The 27,681-nt window shown below is 43.5% G+C and overlaps 1 protein-coding gene across 2 annotated transcripts in view; it reads left to right on the top strand.

Moving 5' to 3' along the window:
• SLC13A3 (solute carrier family 13 member 3) overlaps positions 1–27,225 on the top strand; it is a 48,402-nt gene extending 21,177 nt beyond the window's left edge. For both annotated transcript variants that reach the window (XM_081916896.1, XM_081916897.1), the window contains exons 4-13: positions 788–854; positions 2,429–2,614; positions 3,001–3,126; positions 7,175–7,267; positions 15,625–15,729; positions 17,021–17,118; positions 18,058–18,170; positions 20,485–20,646; positions 22,565–22,702; positions 24,953–27,225. In XM_081916896.1, the coding sequence (XP_081773022.1) occupies positions 788–854; positions 2,429–2,614; positions 3,001–3,126; positions 7,175–7,267; positions 15,625–15,729; positions 17,021–17,118; positions 18,058–18,170; positions 20,485–20,646; positions 22,565–22,702; positions 24,953–25,135 (1,271 nt within the window). In that variant the 3' untranslated portion in view covers positions 25,136–27,225. The remainder of the gene's footprint in view (positions 1–787; positions 855–2,428; positions 2,615–3,000; positions 3,127–7,174; positions 7,268–15,624; positions 15,730–17,020; positions 17,119–18,057; positions 18,171–20,484; positions 20,647–22,564; positions 22,703–24,952) is intronic.
• Positions 27,226–27,681: the final 456 nt, after the last annotated feature.

Genomic DNA, 27,681 nt, shown 5'->3' on the forward strand with positions numbered 1-27,681 from the left:
TTATAAAAAATGCAGTGAGATGGATGTGTTGCTCCATTAGAAAGAAATCCAAAGTGTCACAAAGCAATGACATTTACAGAATGGTAGACATTAACTGGATAGCTATAGATGTATATAATGCTTTGGTACATTGCTCAGATAACTGCTTTCTCAGTTTGATAAGGGAACAGGGTGAGACAGAGGGTTGGACGCACCAGCAATTCCTCTCAGCAGCTTATTCTTCTACTCTGAGCCACAACATAGAAATATTCGGGCTGATTTATCACTCTGCTTCCTTTGGCTCCGAAACCTTTCTGTAGGCTTAACTTGTGCTTATGTTAAGACAGCTTTAAGCTGGTAGATCTTTCCGTGCTCCTCGGAAGTGCAGAAATATAAAGCACACTCTACCCTTCACTGGACCAACTTATTGTTTAATTAATTGTGAAATCTTGGAAACTCCAGCTGATCAGTGCAGAATGAGAGACTCAAGAGTGACTCACATGTGTGCGAAGCTACGGCACCAAATGGGTGATTTGGATAAATTAGCCTTTTTGAAGGAGGTGTCAGCAAGATGCCTTGAAATTGTACTTTTACCAACCCTGCCAATTGGAAGCAAGTCCTACTGCTGCATATTCTGGCTGTTGGCAGACATACCTGTTCCCCACTTTTTATCTTGCTGTTGCAACTCAGCTATGCTGGGATATTTAACTGTTACGATTTAGGAATAGTAGCATCACCTTCTGTCATTATGACTCTGGAAATGTTTCTCTGTATTTTAAAAAGCTCTTTGGGTATTATTCTTTTTCAGCTTCAGTACATCAGAATAAACTTCACACAGTGCCAACTGAGATGCAGCTTCTAGCAAATGTTGATGAGTAAGTTAACGCAAAGATTTGCATTGGAGAGGAGGACAGTGTATTCTTCCTCTGTTTCATGAGTATGAACTAAGGCTGTTTACCTGGGATTAAAGCCCTATTTAACTTCTTCCTGCTTATGTCACTTGCTGCATTCCACCTGTGCTTCAAGGAAGCTATAGCGTTGCTTTAGCATTGCACTAAATTGTAACTATATTGAGTTTATGTCAAGGGACTAAGTTCAATATTGGCTGCACTCAGACCTACCATAATTGGAGGCCTTGAAATCTGACCTGCCAGTAAGAACTGCTAGGCCAGGGACAGAGCCTTTTAAACAATTGCAGCAAGTCTTTGGAAGTACACTTGGCCTGGTCTCTGAGATATATTTGAAAGCATTTTTGCTCCAGTCCACATTTGGTGAATGTGTTGGGCTTGGGGGCGGCCGGGGGGGGGGGGGGAGAGAGAGAATGAGCCACTGCTGGCTTTACACTAATGGCTGATATTGTAAATCGTTATATTTATGGATTGTGGTTTTGATGTTTCTGTGTGCTTCAAAACTTCTTCTTCTTCTTTTTTTTTTTGCAAACCACCTTCAGAAGGTTGTGTGCCCTGAAAGGTGGTTTTGGATATTATTTTAATAAGGAATAGCACAATCACATGGTGTCTACTTGAAAGTAAGACCCACTAAAGTCAGGGGCACTTATTCTAAGGTTACCAGAAGTCCCTATTTCCCGGGAAAAGTCCCCGGATTTACAAATCAGTCCTCATACGAAATCCATTGAAGTTGAAAAGCGTCCACGGTTTCATTAAAAAATCTGTTATTATTCCCTCGTAACTGGGTTTAGGATTGCAGCTTGATTAATAAATAAAACTATGCATGAATGGGTTTTAGACTTGTGCCTGCCCCCTCCCATCTCCCATCTTCTGGCCTTCTGGCGTGGCTGTGAGGAGGAAAATGAACATAATTGTTTTCAACTACCTGTTTTAACTATGGCTTGTCTGAACAAGTAAAGATCATGCAGTATAACTCAAATAACCCCAGTTCCTGGTTCAGACGTAACTCAAACTTTGGTTAGTTGAAAACAGAAGCAAGTGTTTTTGATGTTGTTGCCAACAACAACAAGTGGGGAGCAAACATGTCAATGTAACACTAGACTATTATTTAGAGTCATGTCCAAATGAGGCCATTGTCTACTGTGGCAATGATTCTTCTAGCTCTCAAGGTGAGGCCCTTACTAGCCATGCTGCTTTTAAGCATAAATGATCCTGGAAACTCAGCAAACTAAGCATGTGGTCTGCCTCCAAGTTTTGACCCCTCCCCAAGTCCATCCTACTTTAGGATGCACAGATTACCTTTCACAGATGGATCCAAGAGAGAATCTGGGTAGATGCAGCTAATTCTGCAGAGGAGAGACAAACTGTACCTGCTGTAGATCCTGTTCCATCAACTGAAGACCAATGAGTCCCCTTGCCAAATTATTTGGCAGATGGGGGGGGGGGGAGAAATCAGATACAGAAGCAAAAACAAATAAATGAGCCCTAAGTTATAGGAGAAATGACAAATGTCAAGAGTTGCCTTTTGTAATGTTTTAAAGAAAAGACTTGACAGAGGAGAAGGAAGTCACAATTGAAGTTTCCTCAGACATACAGAAGGAGGAAGAGCACAAGAAGAATGTATGGAAAGGCTTCCTCATTTCGATCCCTTATGCAGCCAGTATTGGTGGAACAGCGACGTTGACGGGAACTGCCCCAAATCTCATTCTTTCAGGACAACTCAAAAGGTATGGAGGGAAAGGGCTTGTGGGGAACTGAACACGCTGGTGTTGACAATGGATGTACATGGGGATTTCCCAAGGCTATGGAGCCAAGAACTGCACATGTCTCTGAACTAGTAAAAACGTGACTCCTAGGCAAGGACAAAGGAGGAGGAGATCTTTGTGACTATAGTTGTCCCTTTCATACAACACAGACAGATTATCTTCTGCACCCCCTTCGGGAATCCGTGAGCTGCAGAAAGTGACAATGGTAGCCTCTAGATGTGGTCTTGAATCACAACCGAGATGTTTGCATGACATGCTGGCCTTGGTTGCATATTTCAGATTCTTTCTTCAGTTTATCCAAATGGGTTTCTCCACCTTACATTAATCAGGTTTTCTCCTTCTCAAAGCTTTTTTCCAGGGTGTGACGTTGTGAATTTTGGCTCTTGGTTTGTGTTTGCCTTTCCCTTAATGATGCTGTTCCTTCTTTTCGGATGGCTCTGGATCTCATTCCTTTATGGATGCATTAGCCTGAGGTACTTTCATGTCTGATTTATTTGTATGGTTTAACATTGATTGAAATTGTGGTCAAAGTAACCAGTTTAGCTGGGTCCTTCTTGGAAATCTGATGGTTTTATGAGGGACCTATCCTTCTTTTGACTTGGGAACACCCCTGTCTTTCAGGTGTACATGTACTCTCTTGTTGCACAAGAAAAACTCTCTGTTCCTGTTTTTGAAAATGCAAATAATTTTTTTAAAAGAAAAAGGAATAAAGAAAAACTAGATGACACAGTGCACTAATGGGGTCATTTCATCAGGGCAAGCATTTTGGCTTGGCAAAACAATATTTCATTGACAGGTCCTTCTTTTTTGCTTTTAAAGTTGGGTGAGGCTCTACATGCTACATCTTAATATTTCTATTTTTGCACTCGAAAAATACAATTTGTGACTTTTTTGCTTGGCCACAAAACTCCAGTTTGAAGATATGCTTTTGAAGACACTGTGTTCAGAAACAAAGGAGTTATTTTTAAAGAAAAAATATCCAAGCAGCTCATACTATAAAAACACACTTCTAACTATAGCTGAATAATATGGAAACTTCATCACATGCACTAAGGCAGAGCTGATAATAATTGCTTTCATTTTAATATACATGACTTAAGATAGTTAATTTATAAAGTTTAAATTTATTAAGCAAAGCAACCGTAGATAATAAAGATTATACAGTTCATAAAAAAGAGGGGAAATGTCATAATACCAACAGTCTATGGTTAAGGCAAAGAGTTTCTCTTAATATCATTTCAATTAGAATTCCAACAATAGTTAAATAATCTCTCCTCAAATAAGTTATTGCATGCATATTTAACTCATTTCCTTACTCAGAGCTGTTAGACCAGCCTATTTTATGAAGCATTTTGACAGCAATGGTCCTTTCCTATTTTCCCAGTAGTTGACATAAGCACTTCAGCAAGGGAAACAGATAGAGGTGTATCAAATGAATTCTGGTGTGGAGAAAGCGGAATGGCCTCCCTCTTAGTACTAGAACTTGGGCATACAATAATACTGAATGTTGGAAGATGCAAGATGGATGAACGAAAGTACTTCTCCACACAGCACCATATAGTTAAACTATAGAATTTGCTCCCACAGGAGGTAGAGATGGCTACCAGTTTGGTTGGTTTTAAAAGAGGATTAGACAATTTCATGGAAGATAAGGCTGTCCTCCACCTGCACTGTCAGAGGTTGCATGCCTCTGAATACCACTTGCTGAGAATCATGGATGAAGAGAGCATTGTTTGCCCTCAGGTCCTGCTGGCAGGCCTCCCATGGGTTGTCCTCTGTGAGAAGGGAATGCTGGATTAGATGGGCCAATAGCTTCAGTGCTGGGTGGTCTAGACAGTTCTCCCACACAGGGTGCTGAGCCGAGGGGGTGCAAAATTGAGATGATCCATAATTGAGAAGATCCATTTGGGGGTGCTAAATTTCAGCTCCATACATGGTGTCATATTACGAAAGACTACCCAAGTCTGGCCCTGAGTAGCTTGATCCAGAAGGGCTCTTCTTATGTTCTTATGGGATATTTTGGTGGCCTTCATGAGCACCAGACCTTTGAGGCCCACTCTTTCCCCTTGTGAATTCACATCAGATGCCTTCTCTCACAAGATCACTGCAGAGGTGTCCTGACCACTGAGTTGGTGATCTCATTGCCCCAGAAATTTCTCAGCCTTGTCACAAATGACCTTAAGGCGGTGTATATTGGTACAGATTTGTTGAGGTCCACAGAGTTTTGCTAATTTGTTGTAATGAGAGCAGGGTTCAAAGAATAAGATTTTTTTAAAAGAGGTGTTCTGTTGATAATTCTACTAGTTACTGAATTCCTGGGATATTTCGACCTGGCTGTTTTGCACTTGCACCATTCAGGGATTTGTGCATGTCATTGCATGGTATGGGACTTGTGTTCTGTATTTTTCCAGGAATGATGCTTTTTACTGTAGCTGTTACGTAGGTTAAGATATAAAGTCCGTAGCTGGAAATTTGGCCAAGAACAGGTTACATTTGACAGGGATTAAACTTCAGTGATTTCATAAAACAATGTGTTAATCAGTAATTGAGCAGTAACATGGTTTTATTGTAAATCTTTTGCTAATCTGGGTACTTACAACTTGCTTTCCAACTTCGCCATATTCCTTCACTTGCAGTATTTAAAACAAGAGGCATTGCTAGAGTTTGTTTCGGGGTAATTTTTTTGGTGGTGGCACAGAGATTATGAGCCATTTCTGTTTATTGTGCACTTTACACTGTTGTTAAAATGCATTTCTGACATCCCATAGCCTTCTTTTAAGCCTGCAATGCTATAGTAATTCCAACAAATATATGGCTCATTGAAGTGCCATTATTCTTTCCATCTGTGAGATAAATAGTACCTTCAGAGCTACAATTTAATTCAGAAAATCAATGCAGGAGAATATACTGCTGTTGCATTCAGATTCTGCTTACAGGCTTCCTATAGGTTGCTGGTTGGCCACAGGATGTTGGACTAGATAGGTCTTTGGTCTCATCCAGCAGGGCTTTTCTTATAATCTTATGAAAGTGTAATAATTGCATTATGTACCACTATTAGTAATTTATATAATATTTTATTGGTGTGTAAAACTATATATAGTCCATCTTGCTGATCCACTCAGCAGGATATATAAGTCACTGTCCCCATTTACACATGGCAAACTGAGGTCAAAAGAAGAGATTTTCCCAAGACTATCCATATAGTTTTACTGATGAGTAGGGATTTGAATTCAGGCCTCATAAGTGAAATTCCAAGACTATGTGCACTGGAATACTATGGATCTCATTTCTGTTCTGTTTGTTGAATTGTTTTGAAAGGAATTGATGCTTAAGGCCTTTTTTTTAAAAAAAGGAAAACGGGGTAAGAAAAAACCAAAACCAAAACCAAAACCAAAACCAAAACCATACAATGCAAATAGATTTCCTCCTGCGACCTCACTTTTTAAAATCAAAGACTCAAAGTAGATGCCAGTTTGCCCAAAGAATCAAGCAAGTGACCCTTTCCTTCAGAATTCTGTTCATAGTCATATGTTTGACTGGTTCGCAAACATTGGGTACACTTTATGTGATTGATGGAATCAAACTAGCTTTGTAGGTTTAATGAAAATCTAAGCAGTGCTAGAAATGTATTAAGCAGCATGACGCTGTTAATCTGAAAACAGTTCAAGATGAAATTGTCCTTCATATGGACTGCTAATTGTGTGAGGTGGGTGGAGGAGAAGGCAGGTCAAACTGCAGATGGGCACTGAAGTTGCCTACTAAAAAAGGCTGAGCCTCACAGAAGCACATTAGTATTTCAGCCTTTGAGCCTCAAAATTCCTTATGCTTTGTTTCATCATCAGTGGCACATTTTGCCTAATTACTCGCTTGTTTTCTGGCTATTCTAATGCCTGAAAAATGGAGCTGTCCTATTTTTTGACATCCTCTCTGAAGAAGAAACCTAACAATAGTTATCTCTAGAGAGGGTGCACGGAGGCGATGAATTACTGCAGAAGACAGAATGAATTTGCCCTGATCTTTAAGACAAATCATTCCTATGAATGCATGCTCTGGTGGTTCTTCTGTGACTGTGAGAGATGTGTCTTTTGCATAATGCCAAGAAGATGAAGTTATCTTTGATTACAGGATGAGAATTTGGGAACACAGAATGGGTTATTGTGTTGTGCGAAACTGACCAATCAATAAAATTAGTTAACTGTCTTTCCTAGCAAATGGTCCTAAGGTAGTGTACAATTCTAGCTAGTTTAATTTTTTTATTGCAGTTTCTTAGTTAGTGGTGGTACATTTAAGGATGAAACTGAAATCACATTAAGGGGATAAAACTGAAACCACAAAACAGAGAGTGAAAACTGGAACCTTCAAACAGCAGCAAGGAAATTATGCAGTCAAATGCCTCCTGAATGTAATGACCTTAAATCCATTTATAAACTTTCTGCAAAATAGTTTGATTCAGTAATATTTATGAATGAGAGTGCCTGAGGTCGTGTGAACAAAGCATTTTTTCCCTCCCTTGTTGTTGAGCTGGAGAAAAAAGAAATCGGAGATCAGAGCTGATGCAGAAGCCAGAGCCAGGACAGTAATAAGGGATGATTATCGGAAGCTGGGACCAATAAAGTAAGTCACAATGAAAGCAACACAAGACTCCGTCAACTGTGTTTAAACCTGACTGTGGGGTGGAGAAATGGCCTTGGGCAGGGGGAGGCAGAATTTGCTGGGGGAAATTGGTGTGTGTCTCTATGTGTGCGTGAAGGGTTCAGCACCCTCTTCTCCCATCTGCTAATTCTCTCCTACACACACACAGAGAGAGGTTATTTCATCAAATTCAGATTTGGGAGCGCACATTCACTAAGGTAGCATTTGGTTCCACTGTGTGTGATAATTAAATATGTGTGTGATATTTCTTTTGTTTGTCTTGTAGTCTGGGGTCAGTTTCCTTAGTTCATGGATGGCTATTCCATGGCCTTCCAGGTACCATATTTTTTGCTCTATAAGACTCACTTTTTCCCTCCTAAAAGTAAGGGGAAATGTGTGTGCATCCTATGGAGCGAATGCAGGCTGCACAGCTATCCCAGAAGCCAGAACAGCAAGAGGGATCGCTGCTTTCACTGCGCAGTGATCCCTCTTGCTGTTCTGGCTTCTGAGATTCAGAATAATTTTTTAATAATAATAATAATAATAATAATAATAATAAATTTTATTTATATCCCGCCCTCCCCAGCCGAAGCCGGGCTCAGGGCGGCTAACAACACCAAAATAGTGCGACATTATAAAAACATTATAAAAATTAATTAAAATCAAGATTGATGGCAGCCATAAAGTTTTGTAAAGGTTGCCAGAGGAGGGAGTCAGGCTGCGCCCTAACCAAAGGCCTGGCGGAACAGCTCTGTCTTGCAGGCCCTACGGAAAGATGTCAAGTCCTGCAGGGCCCTTGTCTCTTGTGACAGAGCATTCCACCAGGTTGGAGCCGCAGCCGAAAAGGCCCTGGCTCTAGTTGAGGCCAGCCTAACCTCTCTGTGGCCTGGGACCTTCAAGGTGTTTTTGTTTGAAGACCGTAGGTTCCTCTGTGGGGCATACCAGGAGAGGCGGTCCCGTAGGTACGAGGGTCCTAGGCCGTATAGGGCTTTGAAGGTTAAAACCAGCACCTTAAACCTGATCCTGTACTCCACCGGGAGCCAGTGCAGCTGGTATAGCACCGGATGAATGTGATCTCGCAGCGAAGACCCCGTAAGGAGTCTCGCTGCGGCATTCTGCACCCGCTGGAGTTTTTGGGTCAGTCTCAAGGGCAGCCCCACGTAGAGCGAGTTACAATAATCCAGTCTGGAGGTGACCGTCGCGTGGATCACAGTAGCTAGGTCAGGGCGAGAGAGGTAAGGAGCCAACTGCTTAGCTTGGCGGAGATGAAAAAATGCCGCCTTTGTAATAGCTGCAATCTGCGCCTCCATGGAGAGGGAGGTATCGAAGATTACACCCAAACTCTTAACGGACGGTGCTGGCACTAATTGCACCCCCGCAAGAGATGGGAGCTGCCCCCTCAGTCCCATATCATCCCGTCCCAGCCAGAGGACCTCTGTCTTCGAAGGATTTAACTTCAACCGGCTCCCACGCAACCATCCAGCCACAGCTTCCAAGCATCTGATCAGTGTGTCTGGGGCCGAGTCAGGATGGCCATCCATCAACAGATAGAGTTGGGTGTCATCAGCATACTGATGACAGCCCAGCCCAAAACTCCTGACAAGCTGGGCGAGGGGGCGCATAAAGATGTTAAAAAGCATCGGGGAGAGAATCGCACCCTGAGGCACTCCACACACCAAGGAGTGGCGCGATGACAATTCCCCCCCAAGCGCCACCCTCTGTCCCCGACCAGAGAGAAACGAGCGCAGCCATTGAAGGACTGTGCCCTGGATCCCCACGTCGGCAAGGCGGTGGTCCAGAAGTTCATGGTCGACCATGTCAAAAGCTGCTGACAAATCTAGAAGAATCAGCAGCCCCGACCCGCCTCGATCCAGCTGTCTACGAAGATCATCTGTTAGGGCAACCAGAGCCGTCTCGGTCCCATGGCCAGCGCGGAAGCCGGACTGGAATGGATCCAGATCCGATGTTTCATCCAGAAACCCACCAAGCTGTTCAGCAACCGCTCTCTCAATCACCTTACCCAGGAACGGAAGATTCGAAACCGGGCGGTAATTGGATAGATCTAAAGGATCTAATGATGTTTTCTTTAAGAGCGGGCGCACCACTGCCTCCTTCAGTTCCCCTGGGAATGTCCCCGTGCCAAGGGACAAATTGATGATATCCCCCAGGAGGGCCCGCACCTCGTCTGGACACGCTCTAATCAGCCAAGACGGGCACGGGTCAAGAGGACAGGTGGTGGGCTTTCCAGCTCGGAGGGGTCTGTCCACATCGGCTGGGGATATCCGGTCGAAGTGGTCCAATACTGGACCCGAGGACAGTCGAGGGGCCTCCAGTTCCTTTATTGTATCCAAATTGGCAGGGAGGTCATGGCGGAGCGACAAGACCTTCTCCGCAAAAAAGCTCGCAAATGCCTCACAGCTGTGTGTCAATTTGTTATTTAAATTTGGCTGTCCTTCGAGGGACGTTAAAGACCGAATTATACTAAATAATTGCGCCGGGCGAGAGCTGGCGGATGCAATGGAGGCCGAGAAGTAGGACTTCTTAGTGGCCTTCACAGCCATCTCGTAGGTTTTCATAAAAACCCTATAAGATGTTCTTGAAGCTCCGTCACGGGCACGCCGCCATACTCGCTCTAGCCGTCTGAGGTCCCGCTTCATTTTCCGGAGCTCCTCGGTAAACCAGGGAGCCCGGTTTCTGCGGGGTCGCAGAGGGCGCTTAGGTGCGATCTCATTGATGGCTGCCAGGAGATGGGTATTCCAGCCCTCAACAAGCTCAGTCAATGAGTCGCCAGGGGGAGAAAGGTCCCGCAAGGCTTGACGGAATCTATCAGGATCCATCAGCCTCTGCGGGCGAGCCCAAATCGGCTCGCCACCTAAGCAGGGTGGGGGTGGAACGTCAATCCTGGCTTTCAGAGCGTAGTGATCAGACCATGGCACCTTCATCGAAGGAAACATGATCACATCTATACCAGCGCCAAAGATCAAATCCAGCGTGTGGCCTGCTTGATGTGTGGGGCCCGAAACAAACTGGGAAAGCCCTAGTGTCGCCATGGAAGACACCAGGTCCAGAGCCTGTGAGGAGGGAGTGGCATCAACATGGATGTTGAAGTCCCCCAATACCAATAGGTTAGGGAACTCCAAGGCCCAGCCGGCCACCGCCTCCAGCAGGCCTGGCAGGGTGGCTGCTGGTGCGCTAGGTGGCCGGTACACCAGCCAGACAGCCAAGCTCACCTCGGAGCCCCACACTAGGCCAACACATTCAATGCCGGGGATCGATGGCGATGGTAGAGCCCTGAAAGAACAATCTTCCCGGATTAATAATGCCACCCCTCCCCCCCCGGCCCACAGTCCGCGACTGGTGGAGGACGGAGAAACCTGGGGGCGCCATCTCTCGTAAAGTAACAGTATCCCCTTCGCGCACCCAGGTCTCCGTCACACAAGCCAGGTCGACCCCCTGCGAGATGAAGAAATTTTTCTTGTTTTCTCCTTCAAAAACTAGGTGCGTCTTGTGGTCTGGTGCATCTTATAGAGCGAAAAATACGGTATTTATGGATTCCTGTCCACACCATTGCTCACCATTAGACATGCTGGTCGGGGCTGATAGGGGTTGCAATGCAACAATATCTGGAGGGCAACAGGTTTCCCTGCCTTAGACAACCCCAAAGTTTTGTTTTATCGGTTACCATAGGATAAGCATTTTTCTTGTTTGTTACAAACACCATAGCTTTCAACTTCTTCCACCGCAGCTGAAAGAAAGTTTAGCTCAGGCCATACCTCTGAAGCAAATCCTAAATTGCAGAGTCAACTGGAGACTTTACAGTTGATGATGGGCTGCTTAATTACTTCTGCTAAATTATTTATGCAAGGAACAAACTTATTCTCTAATTAGCCAGTCTGGTGCATTTGGAAGCATTTGTAGCACACTCATGAACAGTCCCAAAGACAAATGAAGCACTGAAGCCATGACAGGAGTGAGCCAGCAGTAAATTACACCAACGAGTTGGAGTTAACTCTTTTTTTAAAGCAAAAAAGTGTCAGGCCTAAGGAGCATAGCAACCCATCTCCAGCAGGTCTTGCTCCCATGAAGCAGTTGCTGAAACTGAAGCTGCCCACCTCCCCACAGCTGCAGAAGTCCCCTCTTATCCAGGGTTTTCTCCAAACAATCTGATACTGCACCTGCATGAAGCTAACTTTGCCTCCACTCTTTTCATGCCTCTCCTGGCTCTGGGATACCAGTGGAGAGGAGAGCTGGAAACAGCAGGAGGGGGAGACACCCATACCTCTTCACCAGCCAGACTCATCTCTGCTTCTTGGGCTCCCTCCTCTCCAGCATCCGCTTCTACTGCTGATTCTGGACTGCTTCTGCCACCGACTCCCCCTGCTCACTGAGCACTGTTACCTCGTCAGCTTTCAACACTTCTTCCCAGTCTTCTCTCAGTTCTCCCTCTGACCACTCATCATTATTCCACCACCAATCCCTCAGATCTGAGCCTTCTTTCATGCTTCCTCCCACCATTCCTCTGCAGCCAATCAGTCCATGACAAGATGTCATGAATGATCATTTATGTAGTCTCTGTGAGAGATAGAAAAGTTGCATGCAGATTGCAGGGGGAAATTTGGGGGGAAAGAGGATTTGGCTTTCTAAATCATTTAGTGTTTTGTTTTGTTTTTGCATATCACATTAAAGCCGGCATTTTATTTTTAATTTTTTTTATTATGAAATTTTTATTTAGATTTTCTGTCATACAGCTGGAAAGAGAAAGAGAAATAATACATAACAGAAAAGAAAGATTAAATCATTATACATTAAATCATTATACAATATCCCAAAAGAAAAAAACATAAACAAAATAAAACAAACCCACCACCCTGTTTAGCGTCCCTCAAACCACTACTCGTCTTGTCTGGAATCAATTTTACCCTTATCACTGCATTCTGATTGTTTTTATTTTCTCTATATACATATATATCTCTTTGATAGATTATTGTTTTGATGCATTTACATTCTTAGTCTAAGCATATTAGCATGTTTTTTTAAGAGCAGTATTTTGTCAAAGCATTGCCATTCAATTTTTAGTTTTTTATTTGACTGCTGCCGTATAGATGCTGTTAATTTAGCCAATTTTAAATATTCGTTTAATTTAAGAATCCATTCCTCCTTGGTAGGTAGCTATTTAGCTTTCCATTTAGATGCTATTACTATCCTAGCTGCAGTGGTCACATATAAGAAAATTCTTTTTTTTTATTTCGGTATTTCTTTTCCTAATAGGCCCAGTAAGTAAGCCTCTGGTTTTTTCATTAATAGGATTTTAAGCATTTTTTCCAACTCCTCATGTATTTCTCCCCAGAAGTACTTAATTAGGGTGCAACTCCACCACATATGCATTGTTGTTCCAGCTTCCTTGTTGCATTTCCAACAGAGGCTGGATTTCAGTTTATAGATTTTTGCTAATTTGACTAGTGTTAAATACCACCTGTAGAACATTTTGATGAAATTTTCTTTTATTGTACTACAGGCGGTAAATCTTATATTTTCCTGCCAAAGTTTCTCCCATTGCTCTAAATATATTGTATGTCCAAAGTCTTGCGCCCATGTAATCATTGTCTCTTTCACTTCCTCGTCAGTCAGGTCCAGATCTAGCAAAAGGTTATACATTTTAGATAGTAATTTTTTTAAAAATAGTGTTTCATACATTAATGAATTCTCTTTAGCGAAGCCTTTCTTCGAGTCCGAATTAAAGACACTTCCCAGTTGTATATGTTGCCATCTGTCGGAGACATAATGCCTTATTTCTTCATATGGTCTTATTCTTAATTTACCTTGATCTTCCATTATCAAATCTCTATATGTTGCCCATTCCTTGTTCATGTTTAGTTTTTTCATGGCATGGGTTTCTAGAGGTGAGAGCCACCATGGTATCATTGGCTCCAGTCTTGATTTGTGCTTGCTCCAGACTTTAAATAATGTATTTCTAATTAAATGGCTGTTGAAATCTTTATGGGCTAAATCATTTAGTGTTAACCAGTCCTTTCTTTTTCAGATATAGTCAGTGCTAACCATTTCTTAAAATGGCACTTTCATTAGCTGTTACTGTATTTGAGCACTCACAAATAACCGGATGCGTGTTCACTGATGTGAACACTGTTTACTGCTGACCAGTCTGTCCTGTCAATCACCATAGTCTTGTGGCAGCCTAAAAACTGTCAGATGTATTGTGTCGTAAGTCTTCATGGACTAGCGTTCATCTCTATGACAAATTTTGTTGTTGTTTAGTTGTTGTCTTCGTGACCCCATGGACCAGAGCACGCCAGGCACTCCTGTCTTCCACTGCCTCCCGCACTTTGGTCAAACTCATGCTGGTAGCTTCAAGAACTGTCCAACCATCTCGTCCTCTGTCGTCCCCTTCTCCTTGTGCCCTCCATCTTTCCCAACATCAGGGTCTTTTCCAGGGAGTCTTCTCTTCTCATGAGGTGCCCAAAGTATTGGAGCCTTAGCTTCAGGATCTGTCTTTCCAGTGAGCATTCAGGGCTGATTTCCTTAAGAATTGATAGGTCTGATCTTCTTGCAGTCCATGGGACTCTCAAGAGTCTCCTCCAGCACCATAATTCAAAAGCATCAATTCTTCTTTATGGTCCAGCTCTCACTTCCATACATCACTACTGGGAAAACCATAGCTTTAACTATATGGACCTTTGTTGGCAAGGTGATGTCTCTGCTTTTTCAGATGCTGACAAGTTTACTGGTCCACAAAAGCTTATGCCTTAATAAAGTTGTCCTTGCTATGGCGGATGGGAGCTGTAGCTAAGCAATATCTGGGGGGCTATAGATTCCCCACACTTGCCCTAGACAATCTGAGTGTGGAGTACAAGCAGAGCATCCTCCCTTCCCTGCCCTTTGAGAGCTGCTAAACAGATCCTGCTCATAGTTCCATCAATTAATTATCCAGTCATGGACCTTCAGAATAGGACCTTCTTACCAGTTGCCCCAACCCCTCTGGGAGGCGGCATGCTTGGCTACTATCATTGGCTACTTTTAGAAAAGTAACAAAAACTCATCTGATAGTCTTTGAGACTATTATCTGATAAAACTGCTGCAGGCTGATTTTAGTTGTTGATTTTGTTCTTCTGTTTTATCAGTTACAAAGGTTGCATTCTCCCCCCCCCCCTTGCAAACTGCTGTATTTTTTTTTTAAAGCATCACATAACTATTGCAAAATAAAGAAATCAGGTGAACCTGAACATATCTGGGGGGAAAGCACTTTTCACCGTTGGTGGATATTATGAAAGATTAGTGTCCACTGAAGCATTCATGTCACTATAAACCAGCAACCTGCAAAATATCATTGTAAGAATCAAAGGCCCTTTTTCCATTCTAAGAGCACAGAAAGTCTATTAAACCAGCCGTGGCCAATTTGATTAGCAACTCCAGATTTCTTCCAAATGGTTTATGTATCTCTTGTTCCTTAAATCTAATGTTTCGTTTTGTAATTTGGTTCCTAACCTTCTCTTGTTATGTAAAACCAGGAAGAGAAGAGTACAATTTAATGATGCCCCATTATAAGGCAGCTTTCTCTTCCTATTCCATCCTCAACTTCCAAAAATTGAGATTTCAAATTATTGTTTCATGATTTTCTGTTTGTGGTTAGAATGTCACACACACACACACACACACACACACACACACACACACAACTAAGGCAGCCAGGGAAGGGGGCAGGCTCTGTCCCTGCCTCTCTCTCTCTCTCTCTCTCTCTCTCTGTGTGTGTGTGTGTGTGTGTGTGTGAGAGAGAGAGAGAGAGAGAGAGAGAGAGAGAGAGAGAGAGAGAGAGAGAGCGCCAGCCTGAAATGGGCTAAAGTCTGTGGTCATTGAATCTTGAAACCTCCCACAAATGATCACTCTTCTGCTTTCTATCACATTCATCATTGTAAAAAACACACACCACACAATCAAGTTGAGCAACCATGTGTTTCTTCTTATTGCATGCTTTACTAGTTATAACATGGGAGGCCCAAGTTGTTAACCCAAATGCCTGTGGAGATATGTTGAAACACAAATATCTTCTCCTATGTATCTTTTACAATTCCCCTCTATGAACTTTAGCAATAGAAAATTTGCTGCCTCTTGGGTTATATTTTAATTTTGGAAATGTGTATCTAGCCCAAGGCCACTTCTGCATTTTGTTCTGAAACAATCAAAATTCCCTTTTGCTCTTTTCTGCGCAACACTGCTAGCCTTCCTCAGATTTCCACCTACTGGTCACAGTTGAGCTCATCCTCAGGCAAGATTGGGGGAAATGATGTCTTCATTACAATGACTCGCTGCATTTCCTTCCTCTACAGGTTTGCTGAACAGGCAGTATTTGTACTTTTCTGCTTATTCGCAATCCTGCTATTCTCCAGAGACCCTAAGTTCATTCCAGGCTGGGCAAGCTTGTTCACACCAGGGTAAGAAATTTATTTCTGTATATTTCTGTCGGGCCTTTGTTCTCCATCCCGCCTTCCACACAAAACTCCCCCCACCAGCATTAATGTTTCATTTAAATGTTCATCTTAAGGGATTCTCTCAGATTTTCTTTTTTGCCTGGGGCAGACATAGTATTCCCAGTCCCCTAACCTTGAGAGATGGTTGTGGTTGTGGGCCTCTTTGATCAGTAGTCAATCCATCAGTGATCAATAGTCAAATTGAAGCTGGTTAACCTTCCTGAGAGACATGTGCTTTCTCTTGCTTCTCTCTTCAGGTTGCATTTTCAAGGCTTACAGTTAGTTTTCTAGTAGAACAGTTGCCTAGTTTAGGATTGTAACTCACAGATTAAAAACAGATTTACAAATTGTGAGTGTATCTGAAGATAGATAGGGACATAGAAGCTGCCTCAGGCTGTGTACACATTGCCGTTTAGTCTGGCTCTGGAGTGCTCCCACCTCTGTTTTTCTGAATTTGCATCATATTACCCAACATGCAGAGCTACCCTGTAGTTTCTTGAAAAATACTGCTGTTCCGTGCATTTCCCCACAAACCAGCTTCAATCCAAATGGAGAACTCAAGGCCACATTCACATCACAGTTAAGCTGAGGTGTGTACATTTGGGAGCGCATGTGCAGATGACAGCAGAAACTGAACAGGTTATGTGCCTTGGGTGAAGACACCCCTGCTCTTTCTCTGGTGTGTACAGTCATGTGTAAATATGACTTGAAACACAGTAGGGGAATCAACCTCTAGAATGGTTTAAGCCACTAATGTGTACATACAACTTTTGCACTGAGTCAGACCATTGGTCCATCAAGCTCAGTATTGTCCACATTGATTTGTGGTGGCTCTCCAGAGTTTCAGACACAGAGAGTTGCATCCACACTGCCATCTGACCCACTGCTTCCTCCGGAGGAAACCTACAGTTTAGCACTGAATCGGAACCAATGGCAATTGGGCCTTCTGCAGATTGCTGTTTGTTCCAATTTAGCACTAAAGAACAAGTCTTCTGGGGGAAGGCAGTGGGCAAAGGCAACATCACTCATCACCTAGAAAGCTTGGGACAAGTGGAAAGCTGTTAGGACCTGTGTTTTCTAGGCATGGGAGGAGTAGAATTGTGGACGAGCCCAGTGTATTTCTTAGCACTCCCTGGTGATTCCAGGAATTGAGTCTGGGATATTTGCATGCAAAGTCACTGACCTTGGTCTCCTTTGACAAATGTTTCTTCTCTTCCACCACTTATTCTTGAAATTCTCCCTCCCTCCCTGTTAGGTTTGTCACTGATGCTGTTACTGGAGTCACAATAGTGACAATATTGTTCTTCTTCCCATCGAAAAGGCCATCCCTTAAATGGTGGTTTGACTTGAAAGGTAAGCTTCTGGCTTTTGAAACCCTTTGACCCAGTTCTTCTCCTTTATGTAGAATTGATTATAAAACTAGCCTTCAACAAGCACTAGGTACAGGGTCACTAGGTCACCATTTCCTGAATGACTCACTTCTAGAGGAGCTTAAAGATCACTCATACAAGGAAGAGAGCAAAGGAATAAGACTCATCTGCTGGCTCCTGATGTCCCAATGGGTCCCAACCAAGCATTATAATACTCATCCTCTTTTCTTTTTAGAAAAGGGACACAGATATTCATCCTTTTCTGGTGCTGATTGGGAGATTCTCTCCCTGCCTAACAGCCCAAGGTTCTCCAAACACCATCTACTGCCCCCCATCTATACGTCCCTGGTGGTATCTTTTCTGCCTATGAAGTGCTTCATGGTACGAAATAAACCAATGTGCTCACAGACATCTGGAACATTGGTACACAGATGAAGATTATGTGACTTGCTTGCTGTTCAACAAAAGCACAGCATATGAGGACTTGAGCAATTGCAAGGAATAGCTCTATGAAGGGTTAAGAGAGAAAAGTGGAAGCTATCTCTTGTTCAGCCTTCATGTGTTAATAAGGCCTCTCTTGTGAAATAGGGTACCTTGCTTTGCAAAAAAAATCCTTTTATGACCTTTTATGGATGAGATCTGGGTTTTCCTTTACCATACATCTCACAATCTTTGAGCTGCGAGTAGAAAATTAACGTTGCAGTTAACTTAGATCCAAAGTGCAAATGAAAGGGGGAGGGGGATGTCCAAATATTGCTGGACTACAGCTCCCATCATCCCTAACCATTCCCCTTGCTGGCTGGGTCTGATGGGAGTTGGAGTCCCACAACATCTGGTGGGCCACTGCTTCCCCCTCCCTGCCTTAGGCTGCGATCACAAAGTTTGCTAATCTCTCTCTATGTTCACAAACCTCTTTGTCTAGCACCAAACACAGAGAACCAGCCCTTGCTGACTTGGAGAAAAGCCCAGGAAAGTGTACCATGGAATATAATCCTATTGCTTGGAGGAGGTTTTGCCATGGCAAAAGGATGTGAGGTATGCTTGTTAGAATGCAGCCTGTCAAAAAAAAAATAATGCATCACTTTCCTTCTTTTCTAAAGGGACTGGGTTGATGTTGTTTTTTAGGGCACCTGTCACGGACTGGCTGAATGCAGAGGGGTGGTGGGAGGCACTAGCCAGGGAACCCCCAAGGGAACCCCCAGGGGAAGAAGGCTCAAAGCCAGTTGGTGGGACAACAATGAGTGGTCAGAAGGAGAAGAGGGGGAGAGCAGACTGGGAGGAGGAGGCAATGGAAGCTGAAGAGGCAACAGGGTTTAGTGAGCAGGAAGAGGTTATGGCAGAGGGCAGTCCAGAATCTGAATCTGAAGCAGAGGCTGGAGAGGAGTGGAGTCAGGGTGCTGAAGAAGGCAGGGAGCCTCCCCCTCCTGCTGTGACCAGCTCCCCTCCACCCTAGTCTCCCAGAACACTGAGAGGAATGAAGAGGGCAGAGCAAAGAGAGATAAGGTGAAGGAGCCTCAGGTTCCTGGGGAAGGATCTGGGGGAGGAATTTTCAAGAGCGGTGAGAACGCAGGGAGCTTCAGTCCTCGCAACTGTCTCCTTGGGGCAAGACCTTTGCTGTGTTGGTTTCTTTGAATTAAAGAGTTAACTTCTCTGAAACCAGGTGTTTTATTGCTGAGCTGCTTCAGACTTTGGCTCCTGACAGCATCATGACACTTGATTACTGCAGAATAAGCTACATGCTACTTTGCATGCATGTTTGCATTCATGTGTGTCACTAATTCGGAGCATAACCAGCTCTCTTTTTTTAACCATTCTTACACACATACACAATGTTCTGGAAAATGGCCGCTTACCTGGAAATCTTGAGGAGTGATGGTTTGTGGGCTCAGCATGGCTGCAGTGTGGCCCAGAGCCATTTTACATCACTGGTTGTTGAGGGAATACACTTCCTTCTTCCCACCATGGCCATTGGTCAGCTGACTGGGGACCATTTTCAAACGAGCCTATCAGAAGGCTGCCTGGAGGTGAGGTTGTGGCAGCAGACCTGAAATATGATTTGACCTGCATCATAAGGCGACACTCAACCTAGGGCCAGCTCAGCCCTCTCATCTGCCATACTGGTGGGCTGTTTGATGCCAGATACATACCCAATGCCTTCGCCAAAGTCTACTTAAAATGCTGTGGCCTACTTCAACCCAAGTGGAGGTTTCTTCCTGTGGTAAATGATAGCTTTGGTGAGGGTGATTTTAATCAAGACTAGAGCCAATCCCACCAGCCTGTTTGCACTGCACTGCTATTGACAGGAGATCAGATAAGCCCCACAGACGACTACTGCATTTAATGTAACGTGTAGTTCGGGCCTAAGGGCTAAAACAAGCAATACTTTCAGACGCGTAAGAGCCTTGGTGAGTTGATTTGCCTGCTCATTTTCACATGCTAAAGTGACCAAGTAGTGTTTTCACATTTTATCACCCTAGGAAACATTAAGAAACCGGGGTTTTCCAGGATGTGGTCACAATCTTAGTATCCTCGCAAGGCCAAATTCACCACATAGCATTTGAGGAGAAAGTCATCTTGTGGTGAATGTTCAGCTTCAAAAATGGTCATGGGAGTTGGCTTTCATTTGCAGTAGATTTGTGTTTTAAGAGGACAAATGTCCCACAGCTCATACAAGCTGACAAAACTACTGCAGAGGAAGCTCTCTTATGCTGTGATAGCTTGACCATTGGTACCATACTGCCAGTGCTAAGGAAGATTTTGCCATGTATGGAGCATATATGTGGTAAAAGGTAAAGGTACCCCTGCCCATACGGGCCAGTTGTGTCCGACTCTAGGGTTGTGCGCCCATCTCACTTAAGAGGCCGGGGGCCAGCGCTCTCCGGAGACACTTCCGGGTCACGTGGCCAGCGTGACGAATCTGCTCTGGCGAGCTTGCACCAGCGCAGCACACAGAAACGCCGTTTACCTTCCCGCTATAAAGCAGTACCTATTTATCTACTTGCACTTAAGAGTGCTTTCGAACTGTTAGGTGGGCAGGAGCTGGGACCGAACGACAGGAGCTCACCCCGCCGCAGGGATTTGAACTGCTGACCATGTCAATTGCAAGTGAAATGATCTGTTCCTGAGTTATCATCTCATGACGAGAGCTGAAAAACACAGGAAAGAATCAGCCACCATAGAATCACTTGTGCAAACTGTGATTGTTTTTATATGTATGTTTTTAGTATGTTGTTGTTTTATTTTTTAATCATGTTATTTTAACAATGGTGTATTTGCTTCCCCGGGCTCCTTTAAGAGGATGGGTGGGCTTTAAATTTAACAAACACATAATTTTTCTACCCTGCTATAGGAGTCTGGCTTGTCTGTCTGGATTGGAGGCCAGCTTGACCCTCTGGAGAACCTCCCTCCTGCTGTAGCTGTTATTCTCATTACGGCAGTGATCGCGTTATTCACAGAATTTGCAAGTAACACAGCCACAATCATAATCTTCCTGCCTGTCCTGGCAGAACTGGTAAGGGGCATATGCATACCTTTCAACCAAGGGGTTAAGTTAAAGGTATGAATGTGAATGAATGTTTATTATTACGGCCAAACAACCAAGCATACTAAGTTATTGGGTAGAGTGGCCATTGCTGCTAGAAAGAGAGAGAGAGAGAGAGAGAGAGAGAGAGAGAGAGAGAGAGAGAGAGAGAGGTAATTTATATATGTTGATTTTTATGTATAGATGCAGATTTAGACATAATTATTATAATGTAAATAGAAATTCGGATGCGGGTGGCGCTGTGGGTTAAACCACAGAACCTAGGACTTGCCGATCAGAAGGTTGGCGGTTCGAATCCCCATGACGGGGTGAGCTCCCGTTGCTCGGTCCCTGCTCCTGCCAACCTAGCAGTTCGAAAGCACGTCAAAGTGCAAGTAGATAAATAGGAACCGCTCCGGTGGGAAGGTAAACAGCGTTTCCATGCGCTGCTCTGGTTTGCCAGAAGCGGCTTAGTCATGCTGGCCACATGACCCGGAAGCTGTACGCCGGCTCCCTCGGCCAATAAAGCGAGATGAGCGCCGCAACCCCAGAGTCGGCCATGACTGGACCTAATGGTCAGGGGTCCCTTTACCTTTTAAATAAAAATTAATCTCACCATAGCGGGAAAGATTTGACCTGGGTGACCAGCATGCCTGTTCTGTCTGCTATCCAAGTGCTAATGGGCAATTTCAAGGCTCCCCCTGCTCTTTCTTCTTATGGTTCTTTGAACTGGACTTGGGCAGGACAGCTCTTCATATAGAGGACACCTTCGAGTAGAAGACTCTTTAAATAACTCTTTGGATATAAGATATTCCTTAGCAAGTTGAACACATGGCTCACCCTAATCTTGGGTGGTAGGAGGAAGGTTGGCCTATATCATCATCATCATCATCATCATCATCATCATTATTACATCCCACCCTTCACTCAAAGATGGTGTACTCAAGGTGGTGTACATTTGGTTTCTCTTCTTCATTCTGTCCCTCATTAACAACAACTCCATGTGAAGTAACTAGTGGGAGACTCAAAAGTACTTTTCAGCTTTACTTGTGAAAAATATTACTAGGCTGACAACTCAAGGCGGACAGCCAGCTTTTGAACCCACAGACTCCACATGTACTATTCTCAGTGAACAACATGCCCTCTTCTGACCTGCTTATTCTGCCTGAGGAAACTTCTGGACTCAGCTGAATAGGATTTTGTGTTATGATTGGGCTTTCTTCCACAATTCCCCATATTCAGATAGCCAGAAATAAGACTCCTTGTGCCTATTTCAAGAAGGCTCTCTCTCTCTCTCTCTCTCTCTCTCTCTCTCTGTGTGTGTGTGTGTGTGTGTGTGTGATGATGGAAAACAAATCTCCAGTGGCCTGTTTCACACAACACGATAAACCAAACTCTGGTTTACTGGGACCACACAAACATGCAGCTTGCTGGAGAGGAGCTCACAGCTTCTTTACTCCTCCCTCCCTAGCCTATTATTACTCCCACACTGCAGACCTTAAGTTGTTCTTGGACACTAGTTCCCATCAGCCTCAGCTGTCATCGCCAATAATCAAGGATGATGGGAGTTGTAGTCCAGCAACATTTAAAAAGATGCAGGCTCCTCATTCCCCGTCCAGCATGTTCTACCAGGATCATCTAGAGCAGGTGTTTGGAAACCTTTGACCTTCCAGATGAACTGCAACTACCATCAGCCCCAGCAATCATGACTAATGGGCAGGGTTGATGGGAGATGTATTCAGCAACATCTGGAGGGCCAAAGGTTTCCCATGTCAAATCTAGTGCAAGCTTTCAGAAGAAACTATGATCACACAAAAACTTCTTTGCAGTCTTTTCAAGAATCTCATGCGATGCTTACAGTTCAGCTAATAAATCATAACGCACCCCCCCTTTTTGTTTTTCCCCCAAGGCCATTCGTCTGAAAGTGCATCCCCTCTACTTAATGATACCAGGAACCATAGGATGCTCATTTGCTTTCATGCTTCCAGTCTCTACACCCCCAAATTCAATTGCCTTTGCTTCTGGGCACTTACTGGTTAAAGATATGGTAAGTAATTTTACATAGTACTCACTAACAATAGCTTAATTATCTAGAGGGGGAGAAGGCCTTGGAGGTGAGGAAAGGGTGTTCAACTCTCCCCCCCTGCCAAACTTCCACAAAACAGCCCCTCTCAGGAGCTGCTATTTGTATTTTGGGGGAAGCTCGCCTTGGTTCCAATGGAGGCATCCCTTGAGATGCAAACAGCAGCTTCAGTCGGGTTCTGGTTTCCCTTTGGCTGCTATTTACATAATAAAAAGGCATGCACCTTACTTGCATTCACACAAGTGATGGCATATCTAATGTGGCATGCCCTATCCAACTATTTGTGCCCAGGAGGATGGACGTCATCAAAACATCAAACTGTTTATGCCTGCTACAGTCACAGTAAATTATTGTTGGGTCTTCCACCAGTAAGTTAGCACCAAATTATGTCTGGTCAACTGTAGAAGCACACTGGATGAAGAACACATCTCTGCCACCACTTTCACAAGGTCTTCATTCCTTTCCAAAATGTGGGCAGAATATTACCAAATTTCAGGTTTGTTTGCTTTTGCAGGAATTGCTTAGCTGTGGGTGGGTGGCATTAGCAAGATCAGCGGCCTGACAACCATTTTGAAAATGGAGCTGAGAGGAAGTGAGGAGGGGCAAATTCCATCGCTTAGTTTGCTATCCACTTCCTCTCAACTTTGTTTACAAAATGGCAGCCAGGCTACCAATCTCTCAGCTCAAACTACTATGAGGGCAGTGCCTTGGATTTTAAAGTACAACAGACCAGGGGCTATGGTTCAGCAGCTCTTCCCAAATTTGCCCCTGAACTTTGGGAGAATTTCTTCTCGCACCCTGGAAAAAAGAACAAAACAAAACCCTGAATGTTTCGCTGTGACAAACATTCAGTGCAGGAGGAACCTATTCAGCAGCAAAGTGCCAATGTTCATATGTGTTTAAGACCAAGGGTACTTTCAGATTGGGGCTTAACATTGTAAATGGTTAGGTGAGATATTGCCAACAGGACCCTGTCAACAGGCTTTGTAAATAGCTAAACAAATAACCCATAATGGATTTCACCTGGAAAGAGTAATTCCAGTTTTTTTTGGGGGGGGGGGAGGTGGGGTGAGATTCAGGCTGGCATTTTGATGTCGATGACATCATTTGGACACTGCAATAAACTTACATGCATGAGGAGCACCGATGCCACAATAAACACTCACCTGGAAGCACCCATAGCAGTTTTTCAGTACTACAGAAGAAATTGGGAATTAGGTGTGAACGAAATTTTCAGTTTTTAAGGTTCAGTAAGGTTTGCTCACAAATGTGAGGGCTGACAATGGAAAAGTTAATCCTCGTGTTTGTTGGCAAGCTTCTATATTTATTCTATTCAAAGAACATAATTCCAGCAGAGAACTAACAAGTAATTGCAGTCTCACCCCTGGCTCCTGTCACTCTTCATTTGTTTTCAAGTTTCCAGGGCTTGAGGGTATGAACTAACCAAAGCCTTGTTTAAAAAGAGATGTAAAACAGGAATTTACCAATTATTCCAAATGATTTTTTTCCAAGCAGATCACCAGCAGATATTGCAGAAGAACTTACATCTTCTCACTTGCTCTCACCTAAAATGCATATTACACTCATATGCTCATTGGTTACATTTCTATCCTGCTATCAGACTTTGAAACAGCATGGAATTCCAGCACTATAATTTTCTTGACTTCTCTGATTGGATATGAATTATTTGTACAAACATGCTTAGAACAATTTCACTGATGGTTTTCATTCAGGAAGAGGCCTAGACGAAGGAAGGTTGGAAGAAATTGCAACATACTACCTTAGGAGAGATAGAATGCACATTTATAATTTAGTTAAACGGTCAAAGACAAGTAGGGAGGACACCCACCTGTCAAAATCTCCTTTGCAGCTTTACCAGCTTCCCTTTGAAGCAGGCTCTCTCTTTCTTTAAAGAGGATGGGATTTGTAAACCCCAATGCATAGTTCTCCATTGTACAAAACCATTCACCCAGAAGGCAGGTTTAGCTCTAATGAATTTACAGGAGGGTAGAGGCGTGTTCAAAAAATGTCTTGACAGTTCAACAATGGAACCGATTACTTAGAAGGATTGTGATCCCCCCCCTGAGGTCTTTGGACAGCCACTTTGGAAAGCTTTGCGTTTTCTGTATCACACAGCGAACAGTTGGGCTCTATGATGTCACAGATCATCATGATCTCTAAATCTGTTTCACCCCTCGTGGGTTTCTTCCACAGGCAAGGACGGGTCTGCTTATGAATCTGATGGGAGTTTTGTTTCTGAGTCTGGCTATCAACACTTGGGCCACGAGCATCTTTCAGCTTGGCAGCTTCCCTGACTGGGCCAACATCCATTCAGAAAACACGACCCTGCTGGTGGATGTGCAGAACGTCACTCTAAACTCAATGAGTAAATTATGAACAGAACAACCTTGTTGCGGGAGGAGTGCTCCCCCTTCAAATTTGGGCACTGAATTAGATCCACCGAAAGTACAATAATGCACAGATGATGGCGTCGTTGATGCCCCTCCTTATACAGGACTGCCATGTTCCTTTTATGTTTGTTTTTATAAATATTCGTGAGTACTCACTGGATAATTATTTTGTGCCTTGGAAGAGTCTCTCCACTTTAATGCCAAAAACCTCCCATCAAGCAGTTCTTAGGTAGGTTTAGACCTTAGTGCTGCATTGAATTCCACCCTCAGAGTGTGAATCCTAGGACACTGTGTGTAAATAAACAGTGACTGTGAACTGCAAGCCCTCTGCAAGTAGCTGCAGTGGATTCTGTGAAAAACTGCCGTCAGGAACACTATTAATACACATATTATACCCAAGCAGATCATATCCATTATCCAAACGTCATGTCTTGTTAGACCTTGTACAGCCATGATCCTAAAATCTGCCTATAGTGGTCTGTAGCCCAGCTACTCACACAAAATGCCCCTATAGCCAATGGAATATTGGAAGATGCCTTATACTGAGTGAGAATGAAAGAGAGATACATCAGTATAATCTGTCTGCTGCTGTATTGTCTCACAGGCAGCAGCTCCCTGGGGTCTTAGTCAAGGTCTTTCTCAGTCATAGGTGGAGATGCTGGAGTTTGTACAGGGTACCATTTGCATGCAGTGATAAACCAAAAGAAAGAGATCCCTCAATAAGACATACAAAATATTCAGGTCATGGACCAAAGAATGAATGACAAGAAGAATAAATTAGTAATGAAGTTCACAAATAAGGATACAAAACAATATGAAACTATGTTTCAATGGAATAAATAACCAATGTAAAAGCTGAATATAAGCAGAAGCAATAAAGCACCCAGATATCAGTGATAAACAATCCCAAATGCATATGTTGTAGAATACTACATAATGCAAATACTATATAGCAGTAGAACTGCAGGTGAATGATGAAAATTCACTGGGATGAAGGCTGACGTTTTAACCATGGCTATAGCAGATCCTTCTCCGGCACTGTGATCCAAGCTTATAAGTTTGCCTCATTTTAAAGTGGTACACATGTCTAGAGCTATCTGTAATCATTCTACAGCTTACAAAAAATGAAGTAAGAACAGTGGGAATGACTACTCCAGAGAAGTATATTGGTGACAACACAGGTGCTAGCCAGTAGGTGCTCTCCGTAAGTAGCTTTGCCTATGTTCAGAACCAAACCAAACCAAATATACAAACTTGGCTTTTCAGAGGTCATTCTGGGACAGAAAGACATGTGTTCACACTGCCTGTAGGAGGGCACTTCTATACTGACACCGCCACTCTTAAATGTTACATCTGTCTTCATCCTGAGTGGGCTTAATCTTTCGCTCTAAGGCAGCTCACCATCTAGCAGCAACAAACAAATGGGAAGGGTTGTGACCTACCTCACAGGGTTGTTGTGAGGATGAGTTATATAATGGTGGTAGAAGTCTGAAGGGTTGTAGAAGTGATAAATGCAAGTCACTCAGCTGCTGATGCTGACTTGAGAATTGTGGATAAGTGGTGCGAATGTGCACCCTTAGCTGTGTGAAATATGTCTCTCTGTATTGGTCTTAACTATGCAAACCTTAAAAGTCTAAACTGTGGAGACTGGCATGCCAACCAGAGATGTGCTAATTTAGTGGACATTTCCAGAGGATTATTATCGTTGGGATTTAAGGGGGGGAGGGGTTGATTCTTTGATTTCTTTTTATATAAAACTGATTATTTGGGTACTTTCAATGAAAGTGTTTGTAAATGGACAGTGATTCTAATCACCTCTGTAATGCAAATTCTACCTTTTGACGCTGTGTGTGTGTTTGTAAGAAATGGACTTATTGTTAATGAAATATCACTGCTGAAAGCATGTTTTGAAAGATACGACACTGGAAGTTGCGTTGGGGCTGGGGAGGAGGCTTAAAAGTGAATTCTTGATGTGATGCAGAAGGAAAGATTCAGAGGCTTTGTAATTCTGCTGCCTTGCCTTATTCAGGATCTGTTCCTGGACCACAGCTGGTGAATACAGCCATTAGATCTACATCTCCCTCTCTCTCCTTCTCTTTAATCACAGTTGCTGCTGCTTTGAAAACCGCATTAAAATTGCATCATGGATACAAGTGTAAGCAGAGGTCAAGCCAAAAGCACAAAAAATGCATCATCAACTAAGCATCATCAACTAAGATCACTCTTTGCTGCCCAAGCCTCACCATTATGAGAATTGCAAATGCAATGCATTTATCAGCTTCTTTCTTGCACTATTAATATCTACACTTCTTAGTCTTAGGGAAAGTGTGGCACTTATGTCTCTCCTGCTGCACATTGTCATGGGTTCATGAGCATTACAGGAGACAGTACTCAAAAAGAAATGTATCCCAATGGGAAATTTAGGATGTAATCCTATGCAGACTAGGTAAAGGTAAAGGGACCCCTGACCGTTAAGTCCAGTCAGGGACAACTCTGGGGTTGCAGTGCTCATCTCGCTTTACTGGCCGAGAG

This window comes from Podarcis melisellensis, assembly GCF_964234715.1.
Source record: "Podarcis melisellensis genome assembly, chromosome: 6".
Classification (NCBI taxonomy): Eukaryota; Metazoa; Chordata; class Lepidosauria; order Squamata; family Lacertidae; genus Podarcis; species Podarcis melisellensis.